General features: G+C 47.8%; 1 protein-coding gene across 1 annotated transcript; it reads left to right on the top strand.

Moving 5' to 3' along the window:
• The first annotated feature begins 6,681 nt into the window (after positions 1-6,681).
• Positions 6,682-15,410, top strand: ZNF132 (zinc finger protein 132). Its single transcript, XM_061172736.1, has 3 exons — positions 6,682-7,056; positions 9,222-9,348; positions 12,503-15,410. The coding sequence occupies exons 1-3, from the start codon at positions 6,958-6,960 to the stop codon at positions 14,431-14,433; spliced, it is 2,157 nt and encodes a 718-aa protein (XP_061028719.1). The 5' UTR covers positions 6,682-6,957; the 3' UTR covers positions 14,434-15,410.
• Positions 15,411-17,089: the final 1,679 nt, after the last annotated feature.

Raw genomic sequence — 17,089 nt, 5'->3', positions numbered from 1 at the left:
CCCACTCACCGCAACTAGAGAAAAAAAAGCCCGCATGGAGCAACTAAGACCCAACGCAGCCAAAAAACAAAACAAAACAAAAAAAAGACTCAATGTGTTAAAATGACAATACTCCCAAATTGATGCATAGATTCCATGCAATAGTTATCAAAACCACAGCTGACATTTTTGGTAGAAACTAACATGCTGATCCTAAACTCATAGATACGCAAAAGACTTACAACAGCCAAAACAATTTTGACAAGGATCAAAGTTGGATTTACCTTACCTAATTTCAAAAGTTTCTATAAAGCTGAGAATTCCCTGGTGGTCCAGTGGTTAGGACTCCCCACTTCCACTGCAGGGGGCACAGGTTCGATCCCTGGTCAGGCAACTAAGATCCCGCAAGCCGAAACAAGGCCAATTAAAAAAAAAAAAAAGTTTCTATAAAGCTAAGGTAATCAAGACAATGTGGTACTGGCATAAGGCCAAACATACAGATCAACAGAATAGATTTGAGAGTACCAAAATGCCCTTAATTGATTTCCAACAAAGGTACAATGTGGAAAGATGCCTTTTCAGCAAGTGGTTCCGGGAAAATTAGATATTCACATGCAAAAAGATGAATTTAGATCCTTATCTCATACCATATGTAAACGTTACCACAAAAAAGATCATAAATATAAGAGCTAAAACTATAAAATTTATGAAGAAAACAGAGAAAATTTCTGACTTTTTGGTTAGGCAAAGAATTGATGACAATACATAAAAGGAAAAACTAATAAATTACACTTCATATGTAAAATTTTGCTCTTCAAAAGACACCATTAAGAAAACTAAGGGACTTCCCTGGTGGCGCAGTGGTTAAGGCTCCGCGCTCCCAATGCAGGGGGCCCGGGTTTGATCCCTGGTCGGGGAACTAGATCCCACATGCATGCCGCAACTATGAGTTTGCATGCCGCAACTAAGGAGCCCACGTGCCATAACTGAGGAGCTGGTGAGCCGCGACTAAGGAGCCCACCTTCCGCAACTAAGACCTGGCACAACCAAATAAATAAATTAATTAAAAATTAAAAAAAAAAAAGAAAATTAAAAGATGAGCCACAGACTGAGAGAAAATACTTGTGTATATATATACGGATTCTGAATATAAAATCTATGAAGAACTTTACGATTCAATGATAAGAAGACAACCCAATTATCATCACAGAAGATAAAGAGATGGTTAATAAGTACATGAAAAGATGCCCAACATCATTACTCACAAAAAAAATGTGGATTAAAACACCAGTAAGATGACTGCTTAATGGGTAGAGAGTTTCAGTTTAGGATAATGAAAAGTTTCTGGAGATGTGTACGAGTGACAGTTGCACAACTGTGTGAATTTATTTAATGCCATTGTACTGTACAGTTAATGGCACAGTCACCTTGGAAAATGGCTTTGGAGTTTCTAAAGAGTTAAACATAAAATTATCATATGACTCAGCAATTCCATTCCTAGGCATTTATCCAACAGAAATGAAAACATATGTCTACACAAAGATTTGTAAGCAAATATTCCTAGAAGCATTATTTATAATTGCCAAGAACTGAAAAAAAATTCAAAAGTCCATCAACTGGTGATGGACACAATTTGGTATATCTGCACAAGAGAATATCATTCAGCAATAAAATGGAATAAAATACTGATACATGACATAACATGAATGAACCTCAAAAACATTATGCTGAGTGACAGAAGCCAGACACAAAAGGCCACATACTGCATGATTCCATGAACCTGAAATATCCAGAAAAGGCAACCATATGGAGACATAAAGTAGATTTAGTGATTGCCAGGTGTTGGGAGGTGGGGTGGGAGGGAGTTTTGACTATAAAAGTGCCCAAAGGAGCTTTTTGGGGCAATGGGAATGGGGTAAGATAATGGCTGCAGAACTCTTTACATTAATTAAAAATCATTAAATTGTATACTTATACTGGGTGTATTGTTGAAGGGAGGTATTCCCTGGAACAGAGACCATCATCTTGCTTCTTCCAGACCAAACACTGTCTTCCCCAGGAGAACTCCAGGTCAGAAGCTTCAGAACAGAGGCCTCCATCCTTTCATTTCACAGGGACATGGGGAAGAAATGCAAATTGAGTCACAGCTGGACACAGATGCTCCATGCCTTGCTGCTGTGCCTTTTTTCAGGTGTTACGGGGCCCCAATGGCTAATTTGGGAGCACCTCTCAATTCAATGTTCTCAGTTCACTCCATCCACTAAATAGGACTCCAATATCAAAGGTAAATTGGTGATGTAGTCACTGTCAAACAGTACCAGGGCTGAATGACAGGAATGCACAAAACCATCATGTTATGAGTACTTGAAGCAGCTCCATGAAGGCATCACTGATATCAAATGCAGACTTCACAATGTCCATGAATAATGGGAACCTTACCCAGAAGGCCCCCAGAAACCATCCCATCAGGCCCCTTGCTCAGAGCAGGAGTGAAGTCCATGCCCTACTCAGTCATGGGAAAGCAGCATGATGTCATGCCAATGGGTGCAGGGCCATCACCCTCCAGGGCACTGCAAGCAGGGAACAGGGGCTGCTTTATGCTGAGCACTTGTGACGTGACCATCAAACACAGAAGGGCTTCTTCCCTAAGAGCCAGTGGTGCAACAGCTCTCCCAAAGTCCCCCAACAAGTCACAAACTACAACACTGCCCCTTCAGGCTTCCCCATGCGCAGGGCAGTCCTGGAGTGTCTCCTCTGGTGGCGGTCCTTCTATACAAGGTCCAGCTTCTGCCTGAAGGCTACTCATGTAGGCTCTTTCTTGAGTGTTAATTCTCTTATATTGATAAGGTTAAAAAAAGAGGCTGATTATTTTAAGTAAAACGTTAAAAAGGGGGGGTGGGGGCGGAGAGCTGAAGACTTTACTGTATTCCCTGCCCTCAGAAGGCTTCTCTCCAGAGTGAGGTTTCTGGCGTTGGGAAGGAGGAAGTGTGGCTGACACCTCTCCCAGGTCAGCTGTACACACAGGGTCCTTCTCCAGTGTGAAGCGTTCTACGCAGAACAGGCAGAAGCTGCAGCTTTTTGCTCTCCTACTTACCTCACTCACAATGTGGCAACTTGCTGCTGCAAATCAGGATTAACTCTGAGAGGAGGCTTTCCAACACGAGCTGTACTCATTATGCCTTTCTCCGATGGGGACTGCATGAAACAGGTTTCATATTTTCCTGACAGTTTTCATGTAGTTACTGCATTTGCACAACTGTTGCCTGGTGTGAATTTTCTGGTGCTAACAAGAGTGGAGCTCTGAATGGAGATGCCGGTTCTCCACACCTGTGAGTCCTTTATCAGTGTGAATGCTTTGGTACAGGGAGAAGTGCAAAATTTTGCTCAAAATTTTGGGCCACACTCCCTGCCCTCATAACGGTTTTCTATGGGGCAAATATTTTGGTGCTCAATGGAAATAGAGGTCTGGCTGGAGGCTTTCTCATGTAACATTCAAAGGTGTGAATGTACTCCTGCTTTCTCAGGATGGAGACAAAGGTGAAGGCCTTCAAAATGCACTTGGGATTTTTTTTCCCATTCTTAAGTTTTTTTTGGTGGTAGAAAAGGGAACACCTCTCCATTTGCTGTGCATTGATCAGGTGTCTCTTTCAGTGTCAGTTCTCTGTGGATTCTGCAGAATGTGGAGCTGGCAGGGCCTCAGTGTCTGGTGACAGACAGGTGCTGTGCAGTGAGGGGAGTCCAGGCCTGGGACCCCTGACACTGTGCCCACCTTCCTCAGAGGGAACAAGTCAGGCTCATGGAAGAACAGGTTTTCAAGAACTATTTAAGGATATGTGAAGGGGAGGCCAATGATGGAGGACCTGGCCATAAGAGGGGAGAAAGAGAGAGGCTGAGAGGCAAAGGACCAAGAGGGGTTAGCCAGGGGACAGGAAGTCAGGGGAAATTAGGATGGGGTGTCAGAAAGATAGAAAAGAGGCATGGGTGCTCACATTGATGCCAGGGCAACAGAAGACACAGGTCAGGCACCAGGTAAGAGATCAGCCCACTGCCACAGGCCCTTCCACACCTGTCTTGCAGTCACCAGGACTGGTCTTCCACGGGTCTCTCTGGTCATGAACTGATTTGAGCCACCCTGTCCACCAGCCAGGTCCCCTTTCGATGTTCAAGTTGGGTGACCGCACTGGGGTGGGTGGAGACAGTAATTCTTAAGGGGGATCAAGGCGTTTGTGAGAGGTCAGCCAGCCCCAGGTCAGGGTTGATTCACCCCATGACAGACCAAGGTGGATGAGGATTACTTACGCATCTGGGAGAACTGAACCTCACAAAATGAACACCCCGGGAAGGCCTCACTAGAAAAGCTCAGTGGCCCCTGAATCAATGACCATGTTAGTGCCCATAAAGCCAGTAAAGGCGCTGACAAGGGGCAGCTGGCAGGAAACTTCCACTGGAGGAGGTGTGATAGAGGGACCGAAAAGTCACAGACCCTGACTGGTTCATCGGACCAGAAAATAACCAAGCTGGATGTGATCGGCTACTCGGGTTGTGATATTTTTGACCTTGGACCACAGTTGTCAAGGTCCCAAGGTAAAAGGTGTTGGGGGTTGTTTATACAGTAGTCTGGGAGGAGAGGCAGCAGAACATTGGACAGCACTAGGGCCAGCAGCACCTCTCACAGGGAAACTGGCAGCCTGACCTGGTGAAGACAGCACCACATCACAGCAGAAGCCCCACTGGGCCTAAGGAGACCCACTTCTTCCGAAAAAAAGGCACACGACCTTGTCCTCAAAGGTCACCGGGTCCTGCAACAGCAGGCAAGGAGCACATGAATGTGCTCTAAGCATCGGGCACTGGACCTGACACGCCAGTCTCTGTCCTGCCACACACTTCCCCTTATGTCTCCCAAACCCTGTCCCCTGACACACCTGCCCACTCTTTCGTATCTGAGAGCATGGGCCGTCCTCCTGGGTATGCACTCTCCCCATGTCCATTGGTGTTTGGACAATGCTTCTCTTTTTCTGCACCCACCTTATCTATTCAGCTACTGGTCCTTAGTCTGGACACCCCACACTCACCTCAAGGCCTATCTGTGACAACCTAAGAGTTTCCTTCCAAAATCCCATTCTCAGCATCTTCCCTGGTCCAGGCCACCAGTGCACTGCAGTCTGGACATCAGGAGGCCAAATCAAAATCCCCTATCTGTTCACGGGCCCATGTGTCATCTCCACCTAGAGGCCTCCAGACAACTCAGTCTCTACCCGTACAAAATCCAACTGCTAATCTTCCCCCAAACGTACTCCTCCTGCCAACCTCCGATCTCCATCTCATTCTTTATCTGAACACTTAGGGTGGTCCTTTACCCTCCACTACGTTCACTCTCCACGTGTAACTGGAGGTCCCATCGACTCCACTTTGAAAGACGCATCCAGAATCTGAGTATCTCTCCCACCTCTCCTGCTTCTATTCTGCGCAGGTCACCCGACATATACCTGCAGCAGCAACCTCATGAAGCCGCCTGCTTTCAGCCCCACCGCAACCCCGCTCCCACAAGGCTGCTCAGCGTGTTTACGCGGGATCCACTGGGATAGTTTCAAAATCCTAACTCAGATCACGGCCATCCATCTTCTAATGAAAATTTTCTGTGGCTCCCAGCATCCTCAGCCCGTCAACAGAGGTAGGACTCCTATCCTCACGCCCTCGGTTACCAACGGAGACTGGAAAACGTTCCTGAATGCTCTCAGGTCAGTCTCACCTCCGAGTCTTCGCACATGCACATTCCTCCGCCTGCACGCTCCACATTTTATCACACTGGATTCTGAAAGGGAGACCCCTGACCTGCGAACGTTCCACTGTCCTGAACACCCAGGCCTGAGGCTGAGTCAGGGACTTGGGGCACTGGGGTTCGGAGTCCAGCCAGGTGGAGGTCAGGAGACTCTACCTCATCCGTGCCTAGTCGATCGGCTCGTTTATCACGCCCGCAGTCCAGCTACATACTGGGTCAAGACCTCAGAATGGCTGGCTTTTGAGCCTGGGTCTTCTTCTCCGTAAAGCGGACATAACGCACAGGGCGACGACTCCGGGGCGGCCACGGACACAGACGGGCCTTGACGGAAATAACCGCAAGGCACCCCGGCGCCAGGCGGTCCCCCGACAGCCGAGGACACACGAGCTCGGGGAGGCGGGACGTTCGCTGCGGTCACGGGGCGTACAAGGCACAGCGGCTGGACCTCCCAGGCTCTCGTACCTACCCTACTCCCGTTTCCGCGGGCCCGGGGAGCCTCCTGGATGCTGTCCACAGCCCAGCAACTACGTCCATCCACGAAGCGCCGACATAAAGGCAGTACAATGAAGCAATGGTCCGACCTCGGAAGTCCCGCCCCCGTCGGCGCGGCCGTTCCGGAAACGCCCCTCCCCTAGGTTATCATTGGTCCCTATCCTGGGCTCTCATTGGTCAACACTGGGTGCGGTCGCACGGCGAGGGCGTTTCTGGGTAATGTAGTTCGTGTCTCGTGAGCCGTGACGCAACGTGCGCCCTTCCTGATCACCTAGGCAACGACTAGGCGGCACCGCGATTGGCTCCGGGAAAAGCGTCATAGGAGGCCGCGAGCCTTGAACCAGTGAAGGGCGTTTTTGCGTGGGCCGCAGGGGGTGGGGCGGGACTTCCGGCGCGGCCATTGCAGTCTTCGTTTTGCGGCGGGTGGGGCTATGCGCAGACTGTCGCTGGGACGTGCGGCGAAGGGGGCCGGGGGGGACGTGCTGGAACCGTCATCGCACCTTGGCAGTCACTTTTATCCTCGGCTGACGGCCCTTCCTTCCTGAGCCTCGGTTTTCCCGGAAGTGGAACGGACGCAGAGAGTCTGCGCGCCCCGCCTTCGTCCCACATTCCCGGGAGACAGCTCCTATATCATACTGGGGAAGACAAAGGCCTTGAGTGAGACCTGCAGCCTGCGGTCACTCCACCGAGTGGGTGTGGGGGTTTGGATGAGCCCGCTGGGCTCGTCCCGGTCGCTGCCTGGCAGGGCCCCGCCCAACCCACAGGTTGTGACCGGGCCTGCAGCGGCGCAGATGGACCCGGCGCAGGTGAGTGGCGGGTGTACAGGTCCTCACCCGCTGGGATCCCCGCCCTCCTGAGCCTGGAGCCCGTTAGAGAATGGTGGTGTCCCGAATTCTTCACCTGCACATGAGTCTGGGGCCCTGAGAGTCACTTTGTCCTAGCATCCGGAACCTAGGCTAGAGGTTACATGGAGCGGATCACGTGGGATAAGGTCTGGAAAGGTGCCCCTAGCACAGGGATCAGCATGTGCCAGTTGCTTGGAGGTGAGTATAAGGTGGAAGTGTTCAGGGAAACCACAGGTCTCCATTTCGTCTGGTGGAATAACGAGCAGGGGAACTGGAAGCAGGCCTGGAATAGCAGAGTGAGGTGCTGGGCCTCTGTTCGCAGTGTGATGCGAGTCACGGGAAGTGTAGAGCAGAGAAGGGAGGCGTTCTGACTCAGATCTTAACAAGCTCCCTCTGGATGCTGGGTGGAGAACAGACTGGGAGGTGGGGTGCGGTTGCAGGCAGGAAGACCATTGAGGAGGAGACTGCGGTAGTCCAGGTGTGTGCTCTTAGAGGTGCCTGTGAGGTGGGACAAGTGGTTGGTTCCTGGATGTGCTTTTTAAGTAGGACGGACTAGATTTCCTGATGTGTGGCAATGAGGTATCATGGTTGACCCTGATAGGTTTTCTAGATGTGGAAGTTGGTGCGAGTAGATTTCAGAGGGAAGATAAAGAGTTGGGTTTTGGCCTTATTGTATTTGAAATGGCCCAGAGGGACTCCCTGGTAGTCCAGTGGGTAAGACTCTGTGCTCCCAATGCAGGGGGCCCAGGTTCGATCCCTGGTCGGGAAACTAGATCCCACATGTGTGCCGCAACTAAGAGTCCTCATGGCGCAACTAAGAAGTCCGCATGCCACAACTAAGAGTCCAAATGCCACGACTAAAGATCCCGCATGCCGCAACTAAGACCCGGCGCAGCCTAAATAAATAATAAATAAATATTAAAAGACAATGTCCCAGAGACTGCCAAATTGAGGTGCCAAGTGTGCTTTCTGCCGGGTCCAGGCTGGAGACATCTAAGGGGTGGAGGCTTGTGCTTAGACACTGTGTGCAGCTGTGAGCTGGGTTCAGGATGATGACCAAGCCTCTGAGTAGAGTGTAGACTTGGGATGAAAAAATGAAGCATGGAAGTAACTGAGGTAGGATAACAGAGGGGCCCGAGGTTAGATTGTTTTACCTCTCTACAGCTCACCAGGTTTTTGTGGCCATCCTCCTTGGGTCCAGGGGGTTTTGTCAGGCTACTGGAGTAGCAGGGACATAAAGGGTCAGCCCAAGCTAAGAGTTCCTAAGCCAAGAGTGGGGGCCATCGGGTCTGGGATTCGTGTATTAGGAAGGGCAAGGACAGCTATGACTGGTGAAGGGACAGCATGCGCAAGGTCAGAGCTGGAAGAGAATAAGGGTGTTTGAGATCTTACTCATGGTTCTGGGGTGCAAGGTTGAAGCAACAGAGCAAAGAAGGGAGGCATTAAATAGAGGAGTGAGGGCTGTCTCTGTCAGTGGGAAGTTTTGGCAATCAAGGGCAGCGCAAGGTTAGTATTGGATTTTGCTTGCCTTGGTCGGCAAGCTATGTACATAGTGGTATATGGGTACACTAGGGAGATGCTTGTGGTGTGGCCAGGGAGAGGGGCGATGGTATTGCGGGCTGTGGGGAGTGGAGATATGAGGAAGGTATGGTCCTATGTGTACAAGGTAAGGGAATGAGCCCTGGTACTAGAGGCTTAAGGAAAAAAAGAGAGCCCAAATTTTCTTATATTTGGGAGGTGTGACCTGGAGGACACAAGGGAAATTGTCCAATGGGGGAAGTGGGCTGTGTGCCAACCTAGAGCTGAAACAGCATCCATCTATCCACCTTCCATTTGTTCCTCTTGTTTGGTTTGGTCTGGATAAAGTGGCCAGTGGGACTATGAGGAGAGAAGGACACCAGTGGTGCCAGCACCTGTTGTCTTCTCTGAGGTGAGGGACTGAAGAGGGGGGTGAGCTGCAGGTAGGTGAGGGGAGGATGGACTGAGGGGGTCATGAGAAGAGGAGATGCCAGTGGTAGATGTGGCAGAACTCTGAGTCACAGGTCAGGGGCCTGGATGTGCCCATTTGACTATTTGTTATTCAGCCTACCTATTGGCCCCCTGGCTTAGCTGTCTCATCATTGCAGAGTCTGGTGACCTTCGAGGATGTGGCCGTGCACTTTTCCAAGGAGGAGTGGGGGCTCCTTGATGCAGCCCAAAGGCAGCTGTACCACAGCGTGATGCTGGAGAACTTGGAGCTCATGACCTCACTTGGTAAGGCCCTTATGCCCTGCCCAGCCTGGTGGCCAGCATCTGCCTTATGCCTTCTCCCCATAGAAAGCTCTGTTCATCCCAAAGCTGGACCATGGACACTGCTTCCTTCTCAGGTTTCCTGTTGTAGGTGCTGTGAGTGCTGGGACTGAGCTGTATGCACTCCCCCTGCTTCTCCCTGAGCAGCCTGATGAGCAATCCTAATAGCTGTTATGTCCCACAGAGGCCTTGTGGGAGAAGAGGTTGGGGATCAGGCATTCTGGTCTGCCTAAAGGATCCCACTGAGCTTGACCAGTTCCTGGCGGGGTGACCTAGTGTGGGGCCATGCCTAGGTTCTGCCCCTTCCCCCAGAGACTTTTTTTTTTTTTAATGGCTTTACTGATAAATATCATAACATTCACTTTTTTTTTTTTTTTTTTTTTTGGTTGTGTCGGGTTTTAGTTGAGGCAAGTGGGATCTTTGATGCAGCATGCAGGCTCTTTGTTTCAGTGCACAGGCTTCTCTCTAGTTGTGGCACGCAGGCTCCAGAGCATGTGGGCTCTGTAGTTTGTGGGACGCGGGCTGTCTTGTTGAGGCTCACAGGCTCAGTAGTTGTGGCACACGGGCTTAGTTGCCCCGCAGCATGTGGGATCTTAGTTCCCTGACCAGGGATCGAACCCATCTCCCCTGCATTGGAAGGTGGATTCGTTACCACTGGACCACCAGAGAAGTCCCACGTTCACCTTTTTAATGTGTACAGTTTAGTGGTTTTTCATATGTTCTCATTGTATAAATATCACCATAGTCCATAAAACTCCTAGAAGAGAACATAGGCAGTATGTTCTCTGACATAAATCGTACCAGTTTTCTTAAGTCAGTCTCCCAAGGCAATAGAAATAAAAACAAAAATAAACAAATGGGACCTAATGAAACTTACAAGTTTCTGCACAGCAAAGGAAACCATAAACAAAACAAAAAGACAACCTACAGACTGGGAGAAAATATTTGCAAATGATGCAACTGACAAGGGTTTAATTTACAAAGTATACAAACAGCCCATATAATTCAGTAACAACAACAAAAAATCCAATTGAAAAATGGGCAGACACCTGCTGGGCCTGTGTGCCACAAATGCTAGAGCCCGCACACCTGGAGCCCGTGCTCCGCAGCTGGAGAGAGGCCACCTCAATGAGAGGCCTGCATACCGCAGCGAGGAGTGGCCCCCCCTCGCTGCGGCCAGAGAGAAGGCCATGTGCAGTGGCAAGGACCCAGCACAGCCAAAAATAAAATACATAAAAATAAAATAAATTAAGAAAAAGAAAACGAAAAATGGGCAGAAGACCTAAATAGACATTTCTCCAAAGAAGACATACAGATGGGCAATAGGCACGTTAAAAGATGCTCATCATTACTAATTATTAGAGATGTGCAAATGAAAACTACAATGAGGTACCACCTCACACTGGCCAGGATGGCCATCATTAAAAAGTCTACAAATAACAGATGCTGGAGAGGGTGTAGAGAAAAGGGAACCCTTCTACGCTGTTGGTGGGAATGTAAATTGGTGCAGCCACTATGGAAAACAGTATGGAGGTTCCTTAAAAAACTAAAAATAGAGTTGCCATATGATTCAACAGTCCCATTCCTGAGCACATATCCAGAGAAAACTCGAAAATATACATGCACCCCAATGTTCACAGCAGCACTATTTACAATAGCCAAGGCATGGAAACAACCTAAATGTCCCTCAACAAATGGTAAAGAAGATGTGGTGTATATATACAATGGAATATTACTCAGCCTTAGAAAAGAATGAAATAATGCCATTTACAGCAACGTGGATGGACCTAGAGATTATCATACTAAATGAAGTAAGTCATAAGGAGAAAGACAAGTACCATGTGATATCACTTATATGTGGAATCTAAAATACGACACAAATGAACATATCTATGAAGCAGAAACAGACTCACAGATATAGAGAACAGACTTGTGGTTGCAAAGGGTGGGAGTTGGAGGAGGGATGGATTGGGAGTTTGGGATTAGCAGATGCACACTAGTACATATTGGATGGACAAACAAGTTCCTACTGTATAGAACAGGGAACTGTATTCAATATCCTGTGATAAACCATAATGCAAAAGAATATGAAAAAGAATTGTACGTATATGTGTAATTGAATCACTGTGCTGTACAGCATAAATTAACGCAACATACTTCAATTAAAATTTTTAAAAATTAGAGGTAATAAATAAATATCACCATACTCTAATTTTAGAACATTTTCATTACCTAAAGAAAAACTTTGTAGCCTTTAGCAGTCACTCTCCATCCCCCCTCATCCCTTCCTCCTGAGTCTTAGGCAACCAGAAATCTACTTTCTGACTATATAGATTTGCTTATTCTAGATATTTTATACAAATGCAATCATACAATATACATTTTTCTGTGACTGGCTTTCACTTAGCATAATGTTTTTGAGGTTCATCCATGTTGCAGCACATATCAGTAATATGTTGTTCATTTTTATGGCTGAATAATATTCCATTGTATCGATATACCAGTTTTTTAATCCATTCATCAGTTGATGGGCATTTGGCTTGTTTCGACTTTTCGACTGTTACAAAAATTATGGTTGTTATGAACGTTCAGGTACAAGTTTTTGTGTAGATATGTTTCATTGCTCTTGGGTAGATACATAGCAGTGGAATTCGCAAACTGTTTCCCAAATTAGCAGCACCATTTTACATTCCCACTGCAGTGTATGACTGTTCCAATTTCTCTACTTCCTCATAAACAACTTGTTACTATCTTTTTTCTTATAGCTATCCTGGTGGCGTGGTATCTCATTGTGGTTTGAGTTTGCATTTCTCTAATGACTAATGCTGTTGAGCATTTTTTCACGTACTTATTGGCCATTTGTGTATATTTATCTTTCTTTGAGAAATGTCTTTTCAAGTTCTTTGCCTCTGTGTCCATGCCTCCGGTGAGGCCCCTTTACTCTGTGGCTTGCTGGGCCCTGTCCTGCACAGTGAGCCTTTCACTCTTACTCTGGCCCCCTTGGCCTATCAACAAACCCTTGGGCCCATTTCTGTATGTGTCAGTCACATATTTCTAATGAAGTCACCCTTTCCACTAAGTGGAACACTCAGTTAACCAGAAATTTCTCGGCTTTCAGGTTGTTGGCATGGAGTGGAAGATGAGGAGGTACGTTCCAAGCAGGATGCTTCTGTAGATGTGGTGTCACAGGTCAGGATTTTCAGTGCACATCCTTCCACCCAGAAGGCTGATAGTTGTGACACGTGTGACCCATTCTTGAAAGACATTTTGCACCTGGATGTACATCAAGGAACACATGCTGAGGAGACTCCCTACACATGTGTAGCATGTGGCAGAGAGTTTTGGTTTGGTGCAAACCTTCACCAGCATCAGAAGGAGTACAGTGGAGAAAAGCCCTTCAAATGGGACAAGGACAGGGACTTGTTTGTGAAGAGCTCAATAGTCTGTCTATCAGAGAAGCCCTTTACATGTGGGTTAGGTGGTAAGGATGTCTTGGACGGCCATGACCTCCTCCAGCACCCAAACACAGATGGCAGCGGGAAGCCACACAGCAGCACAAAGTGCAGGGAGGCCTTACCACATCCTTCCAGTCTTGGGCAGCTCCTAGAAGTCCATGCCTCACAGAAGCCCTTCAAGTGCAGTGACTATGGAAAAGCCTTCCAGAAGAGTTCTGTCTTCCTCAACCACCTGAGAACTCACTCTGAAGAGATACAATTTAGATGCCCAAGAGTTGAAAATTCCTTAGAGGAGAAATCAACTCTTGTTAATGACCAAAAGTTTCACACTGGAGAAACATCTCACATATGTAAGGAGTGTGGCAAGGCCTTTAGTCACCCGTCTAAGCTGAGGAAGCACCAGAAATTTCATACTAGAGTAAAATACTATGAGTGCAGTGACTGTGGGAAAACTTTCAGCCACAAACTCACACTTGTTCATCACCAGAGAATCCACACAGGAGAAAGGCCTTATGAATGCAGTGAATGTGGGAAAGCCTTCAATAACAGGTCACACCTCACTCGGCATGAGAAAGTTCACACTGGAGAAAGACCTTTTGAGTGCAGCAAATGTGGAAGAGCCTTCAGCCAAAGCTCCAATTTCCTTCGGCACCAGAAAGTCCACACCCAAGTAAAACCTTATGAGTGCAATCAATGTAGCAAAGCCTTCAGCCGCAGCTCTGCTCTCATTCAGCACTGGAGGGTTCACACTGGAGAAAGGCCTTATGAGTGCAATGAGTGTGGGAGAGCTTTTAACAATAACTCCAACCTTGCTCAGCATCAGAAGGTCCACACTGGAGAACGGCCTTTTGAATGCAGTGAATGTGGAAGAGACTTCAACCAAAGCTCTCACCTCCTTCGACATCAGAAAGTTCACACCGGAGAACGGCCTTTTGGATGCAGTGAATGTGGGAAAGCCTTCAGCAATAGCTCCACCCTCATTCAGCACCAGAAAGTACATACTGGTCAAAGGCCTTATGAGTGCAGTGAATGTAGAAAAGCCTTCAGTCGCAACTCCAGCCTGATTCAGCACTGGAGAATTCACACTGGAGAAAGGCCTTACGAGTGCAATGAATGTGGGAAAGCCTTTGCTCACAGTTCCAGTCTCATTGAGCACTGGAGAGTTCACACAAGAGAAAGGCCTTATGAGTGTAGTGAATGTGGGAAATTCTTTAGTCAAAACTCCATTCTTATTAAACATCAGAAAGTTCACACTGGAGAAAGGCCTTATGAGTGCACTGAATGTGGGAAGTTCTTTAGCCGCAAGTCCAGCCTCATTTATCACTGGAGAGTTCACACTGGGGAAAGGCCTTATGAGTGCAGTGAATGCGGGAGAGCCTTCAGCAATAACTCTCACCTGGTTCGTCACCAGAGAGTTCACACACAAGAAAGGCCCTATGAATGCAGCCAATGTGGGAAAGCCTTTAGTGAAAGATCCACACTTGTTCGACACCAGATAGTTCACACCAGAGAAAGGACTTATGAGTGTGGCCACTGTGGGAAAATCTTCAGCCGCCTCTGCAACCTTGCTCAGCATAAGAGGATTCATACCTGAGTGGAGCCTTGTAGAAATGATCTTCGTGAGAAAATCTTCAGCCACATCAAACTTCATGCAGCAGAATACCCACAGAGAAATTACCTAATGGGTCACTAATGTGGAAGAGCCTTCAGAAGCTACTCTGCCCTTTCTGAGCAGCCCAGGAACCCAGGCAGCACTGTCTCACCTCTGGAGCATAAACCTCTTTCTAGCTGCCTGGATCCAAATATTTGCAGCAGTCACCTTCATATACATGGAGAGAACACCTCCCTGTGCCTCCCTTCTCCTTTCCTGGAGGGTGTTGGGATTGTCCTAGGCTCACTGGAATGGCTTCATTCCCATTGCCTCTGAGAGGGTTAAGGAATGAACTGACCCCATGCCGGTTGAGAGATTAATTAATCAAGACACATGACAGTCCTAAACGTTAATGTACCTAACAGTGCTTCAAGGTACATGAAGCAAAAACTGATAGAACTGCAAGGGGAAATAGACAAATCCACAATTATAGTTGGAGATGTCCACATCCATCCCAGATAATCAGTAAGGACATAGAAGACGAACAACACTGCCAACCAACTTGACCTAATTGACATTTATAGAACATTCTGTCCAATAAAGGCAGAATACACATTCTTTTCACAGGCACATAGAACATTTACCAAAATGGAGCATCTTCTGGGCCACAAAACAAGGCTTGATAAATGGAAAAGAATTGAAATAATACAAAGTATGGACCCTGACTATGAGAGAATTCAATAAGAAATCAAGAATAGTATGATGTGTGGAAAACCCTCACTTGGAAACTAAATAGCACACTTATAAATACTCCATGGTCAAAGATGAAATCAAAAGAAAAATTAGAAAGTATTTTGAATGCAAATGAAAACAGAGCATATCACAACATGTGGAATATACCTAAAACAGTACCAAGGGGGAAATATTTGTGTGTGTGTGTGTGTGTCTCCATGTATACTGGTGAAATATGAATAAGCCCTATGGAGTGTAAAAAAGAATCATTAAATGCTCAATTTTTAAAAAGTTACAACAAAAGAAGCAGCCATGATGAATACAAGCCATGATAACTTCTTCCCTTCACTAAAAGGTAAAAGCCAGTTGCAGAGGTCACCTGAGCCCCCAGGAGACAGAAATGCAGAACATCAGGAGGGGCCTCATCGACACACTTGGGGCCCCTCCACAGCCCTGCTCACAGTTGCCAGTTGTGTGGTTTCTTAAGGGATGTCTGTCTCCCCATGTCTTAGTCCATTCCAACTGATAGAACAAAAATACCATAAACTGGGTGGCTAATAAATAATAGAAATTTCTCACAGTTCTGGAGGCTGGAAAATCCAAGATCACGGTGCCAGCAGATTTGGTGTCTGGTGAGGATCCTGGTTAATAGCTGTCTTCTGTGTCCTCACACGGTGGAAGAAGAGAGGGTGTTCTCGCGGGGGTCTCTTATAAGGGCACTAATCCCATTCATGAAGGTTCCTCCCCCATGACCTAATCATCTCCCAAAGGCCCACACCTCCAAATACAAAACATTGAGGGTTAGGTTTTAACCTGTGTATTTTGGGGGGACACAACATTCGGTCTACATCACCTACTAGAATGTCAGTTTTCATGCAGGAGGGCCCCTATGGGTTTTGTCCCTGCTGGGTGAGTTCAGTCTCCAGAGCACAGCAGCAGTTTACACAGCCTGGGGTAGGTGTGTAAGCACTCAGGGAGTGCAGGAAGGGGGACGTACTACTATTTCCCTGTGCTCTCCTACCTTCTCCCTCCCCAGAGTCAGCTCTGATGACGGGGCTGTGGTCTGGGCCCAGCACAGTCCTTCAGAGCAGCCAAACATTCCCTGGGGTCCTACTGTGTGCCAGGCTCTTGCCTGAGCTCTGTGGTAGGTACATTTCATCTCCATCTGATGTGCAGTTCAGAAATTTAACATGCAACCAGACTAAAGCAGCGTCATTGCAGGGTGGCTGGAGCTATGAAGGAAGTGAAGCAGAGGTGACAAAGTGATGGCTGCTACTGCAGATTGGTTGGGAAGAGCTGAGGAGGTGACTCCAGGGGAAGGGTATTCCAGCCAGAGGGAACCGCAGTGCAGAGGCCCCAGGCAGGAATGAACAATGAGGAGACCCAGTGGCCCATGAAGAGGAGAAGGTGGCCAAGAGGTCAGGAAACAGTTCATGCCGGCCCTTTTGGCTGGGGTGAGGAGTTTGGTTCAGTCTCCCCTACCCTCACTTGTTTGTCATCTGAGCCCTACTCGGCTCAGCTGGACTCTAACTCTGCTCCCACACAGACCGCCACGCCAGGGGCAGACAAGTATTACACACAGGGAGAAGGGCCCGAGCAGGCCTGGGGGTGGGCGTATGCCTTACGGTGTTGGAGAGACATTGAGCAGACTGGCGAGAACTCCATAGGGTCCCATCCCGCGTGGCCACCACCCCTCCTGCCATCAGGGGGTGGCTGAGAGGAATCACTGAAGTTAAAGGAAGCAGCGGTTTCCAACCCCAACCCACAGTACTGGCTGAGCACCATGGCCCAAAGCCCCTCAAGTCTGGGGTTGGTGGCTCTCTCCCCAAACATACCTCTCAGCTAACATTTCCTTCTTGACATGAAGCACAATTTCTAGACCAGGGACACAGCTACAACCACATAACAAGTTTCGCTGAACTGACAT

Source organism: Eubalaena glacialis, chromosome 18, assembly GCF_028564815.1.
Source record: "Eubalaena glacialis isolate mEubGla1 chromosome 18, mEubGla1.1.hap2.+ XY, whole genome shotgun sequence".
In the NCBI taxonomy this organism is placed as follows: Eukaryota; Metazoa; Chordata; class Mammalia; order Artiodactyla; family Balaenidae; genus Eubalaena; species Eubalaena glacialis.
Note: the sequence above shows the minus strand (reverse complement) of the source record. Positions and strands in the feature narration are given on the sequence as shown.